Source organism: Antrostomus carolinensis, unplaced genomic scaffold (assembly GCF_000700745.2).
Source record: "Antrostomus carolinensis isolate BGI_N321 unplaced genomic scaffold, ASM70074v2 scaffold40503, whole genome shotgun sequence".
NCBI lineage: Eukaryota > Metazoa > Chordata > Aves > Caprimulgiformes > Caprimulgidae > Antrostomus > Antrostomus carolinensis.
This window is the reverse complement of record NW_010306580.1, coordinates 15,723-19,781: the sequence shown is the minus strand read 5'-3', so window position 1 is coordinate 19,781 and position 4,059 is coordinate 15,723. Positions and strand designations below refer to the sequence as shown.

At 40.1% G+C, this 4,059-nt stretch overlaps 1 protein-coding gene across 1 annotated transcript in view; it reads left to right on the top strand.

Moving 5' to 3' along the window:
- Positions 1-225: 225 nt before the first annotated feature.
- LOC104522792 (epsin-2-like) overlaps positions 226-4,059 on the top strand; it is a gene marked incomplete at its 5' end in the record, with an annotated part of 5,574 nt that continues 1,740 nt past the window's right edge. Inside the window, 3 exons of the mRNA XM_010165170.2 lie at positions 226-399; positions 2,020-2,112; positions 3,032-3,247. Coding sequence (XP_010163472.1) covers positions 226-399; positions 2,020-2,112; positions 3,032-3,247 — 483 coding nt within the window. The remainder of the gene's footprint in view (positions 400-2,019; positions 2,113-3,031; positions 3,248-4,059) is intronic.

The following is a 4,059-nucleotide window of genomic DNA, read 5'->3' as shown; positions in this document are numbered from 1 at the left end:
TGTTTTATTCACCTGGCTTGCAGAGAATTTACTGGTGCTTGTTGTTTAGCATGTGTGACACAGATGCTGAGACTTATCAGTATTCCTAATGTTGAATTGCTTTTATGAACCTATTTATGTTTAGAATTAATTGTCAGTAATGGCTCATAAGAGAGATTAATCTCCAAGGAAAGCTTTCCAAAGTGAAACTCCACTGACTTGTGTTCCTGCTGACTCTTTTTGCAGGTGCCAAACCAGCTGCTTCCGTTGACCCTTGGGCAGCACCAGCAGGATCCACAGCTCAGTCTCTGTCCAAAAATGTTGACCCTTGGGCTCCTGCTCAGCCATCTTCTACTGCAGCAAAATCTTCTGTGGATCCTTGGGGACCAGCACCTGCAAACAAACCTCTCACTACTTCTGGTGAGAAACAGTCTCATCCCAAATCCGTATTGTTTGACTAATGAAGATGAAATCAGAATTATTTTCTTGTGTTACTTGGTTAGAAGAAGCTACGTGCTGAACAATTTGCAATACTGGTTTGTGAAATAAATTGTAGCTGTAATAGCTAGCAGTGAAAAGAACTTCAGATGTAATTATTCTCACTTAGAGCTCTGAATTCGTGTTGCTTCCTTGTGCTCTTTCCTTTCTCCGTTCTTTTATTGGTATGAGTGGATGCACGCTGAGCACTTAAGACTGCTGCTGCTGTTGGGTTTTTAAATGGGTTTTATTTTTAATTAGACAAGGACTTAATTTCTGGAAATGAATGATACTATAATTTTACCTTTCATCATGATAAATAGCTATGCAGATGGATGTCTCTGCAGATGTAGATTGACAGGTTGAGCAGCTCCGCTGCTTTTAGAGGTGCAAATGAAGGTTTGTTACTTCAGACTGAGAGTGTGAAAGCTGTCCCTAAGCCCTTGTGTGGCAAGATGCAGAAGGTGCTGATGTAATTGTCTGTTCATGCTCTGTAACTAATGCAACCTTGATGAATCTTTAGTACCTGGTATTTTCATGTTGGCACTGTGGCTAATTGCATCCTAAATGCATTTTCTGCTAGTCATTCATCTCAGTGCATAATAAACAAAGGAGTCTCAAACAGAGCACTGCAAAAAGTTGTCTAATCAGCTTTTCACTGGGCAGAGGGCAATAACTGGATCATTATGAGAATGATTCTTTAAGTAGGGTGGGTTCTTTAGAAGTATTGTTGTTAGACACAATCTTCACTTGTCCTCTTGGGTTTTTGTCTTTTTCATGCTCTTTATGGCGCTAAGTCTGTGCCTTCATTTGCTGCAAACGTGTTGAAGGTTAAAACTAAATTGGAAAAATATTTCAACTAATATTAAAAAAAAAAAAAGCAGCAAACTTTAAAGCTTTTCAGGAGTGTGACTGCTGTTCATTTAGGTATGGTTTTTCTTCCTCCATTTTGAGGTAAGGGTGTGTCCACATTTTGAAAATGTTATGTTTTCATTTGTTGCAAACTATGGGCAAGTTCTGGTGCTTTAGCTAACAGGACCTTACCATCTCTACATGGCATAGATCATCTTTTCTACTGCGTTCCTGCTCCTTTTAACTTCAGATGCATAAATCAAATCATCACTTCGGTTATAGCAATGATATATTTGTCTCTGGAACTGGATTCAAAGTGTGTTTTATTCGAGGGCTGATTAACACACTTTCTAGTTTAGGCTGTAAATTCATTGCTCTTCTCTTCCTCTGCAGTAATACATGCCTGCCTGTGCATCTCTAGTGCAGACACTCAATAAAAGCCCAGCAGCTGAGGTGTGCCCTTACCTGGTGATTTAAAGGTGCATTGTTCCAAATTAGTTGGCTAATCCTGTAAGAAAGAACAGTTCTCTGACATGATCCTGGTCCTGGGGAAGAGTAGGAATGCTCAAGCTGATCTGAACTGCTGCTCTGGAACCTGACAGAGTGGCCTCTTGATAACATGAATGGGTTAGAAATTGCTCTCAGTAGGATCAGGTGTGTGATGCAACTGAAGATGTGTTAATGACAGGGCTGTCTTGTTGTTTTGAACAGGAAGTACATCTTTTGACCTCTTCAGTAATTTGAATGGTACAGTTAAAGATGATTTTTCTGAATTTGACACACTTCGAACTTCCAAAAAGCCAGGTATGAATCAAATTCTTAGCACGTGGACAGTTTGGGTGATAGTCTCAGCAACAAGTGTCTCTCTTCTTAAATTTTATTTAAAAAAAATTACTTTCACAAAGGAAAAAATTAAAGCTGGTGATAATGCAGCAGTAAAAGCTTGTTGTTAACATTTTGGCCTGTGCATGAACTTAGGAGAAATAGGCCTTTTGCATTGTGAGCTGTAGAATTTCACTGTGTAACCTTTTGCTGCATTGACCCAGAAATTTGTTTGACTTCTAAATTTACAGTATCTGCTGTGTTTGGAGTATGGCTCATGCTCAGACAGTCAAACAGAACAATGTTGACTGATTTTCTCAAACCTGTAAATTCTAATATGTAACAATAGTAGGAATATGAGAGAATACACTTCTATGAATGCTTTAATTTCTTTTTTTTATTTGGTCATGAGTCACTAAAATAAAAACTGCCAGACCTTAACGTTTAAGTGCTTTGATACTGTGTACTTTCAGGATGGTTCTGCCTGAAAGCATAGTGACTAATTCAAAGCTGGGCTAGGCTTCTTTTAACACAAAAGAGAGAACCTGGGTGGAATCTAGCTAGGAAGGGTGCAGCAGTGGTGTGATGCAAGGGCAGAAGCCAAGGCTTTTTGAATATCTTTTCCTTGGAGACTTTTAGTCCCAACTGTTGCAGCGGGTTTGTGAGAATATCCATCAGGGCAAATCAGGTAGCACCTTCAGTAGAGCACTGCAACTCTTAACTCTAGCTTCTTCTGCTATTCTAAAGAACATTTATCTGCTTGCATGCTACAGGGGTGTAACATGTACTGAAACATTTAAATCTGACTAATATGAATATTAGATTTTAAAACATTGCTGTTGTGCTTGACTCTGTAGATTAATGAGATAAGTTTTGTTTTTTCTTCTTTGTGTTGTTTCAGCTGAATCAGGTTCCACTTTGCCATCTCAGCATAGCGGTACCACAAGTCCTGATCTCTTTGATTCCCAGCACTCAAGCATGACATCAGGCAAACAAAGTGCAGCTCGGAAAACCCCCGAGTCTTTTTTGGGCCCCAATGCTGCTTTGGTGAACCTGGATTCACTGGTGTCTAAGCCGCCACAACCTGTTACTTCACTGAATCCATTCTTGGCACCAGGTCTGTTTCTGCACGTTCCTGAAGTTTTCTGGTTTAGCTTTCCCTTCCTATAGGAAAACTTTGCATAACCATTTCTATTTGATTTAATATCAGCTGGTGTGGGCTTGTTTTTCTTGACTACTTCAGCCAGCAGATCATGCCTGAGAGCAGGAAGGTGAGCCATCATGGTTTCAAGGCTTACAGCTGGACCCTGAAAGCGCAGAGTTTCTACTCTTGCGTCTGCAGCTGATCTGCTGGTTGAGCTTTGGTCAAGCAGTTTTTCTTCCACTTTTGTACTTGCCCTTTCAAAATCATCTGTGTTAGAAGGCAGCTTTGGATTATTAAAAATGGCTGAGCTAAAGCTGATTGACTGTCAGAACAGGTAAGAGGTGAATGTGTGCCACCAGAGAATCCCTTGGGAGAGTGATAGGTAGTAGGTTCTTGTGGAATCAGGTGGGATTTACCCTCTTGCTTGTGCTGCAGTAGGCACAGTAGCATCTCAGACTGCAGCCTAAGGTTCCAGATAGCAAATTCTGCAGTGTAGTTTAGTGCCTTGCTGGTTAGGCTGTCTTTAGCTAACGTGATAAACCAGTTTTGATCAAAACAGGCTATCAGTGTATTTTGAAAAAAACAGGCTGTTGCAGTTCTCCTGTTAGTCGACCCCTGTTAGAAGTGAGCCTTGACTTAGAGCAGACTTAGATGGTGACACTAAACACATGGAAGATGTGTGTGTTTTTTAAAAGCTATTTGTGTGCATTGAAATTTCTGTGTGACACTAGTATGGTAAAATACTTTAAAAATGCCATTTCACTATTTATTTTCTTCACTCTTCC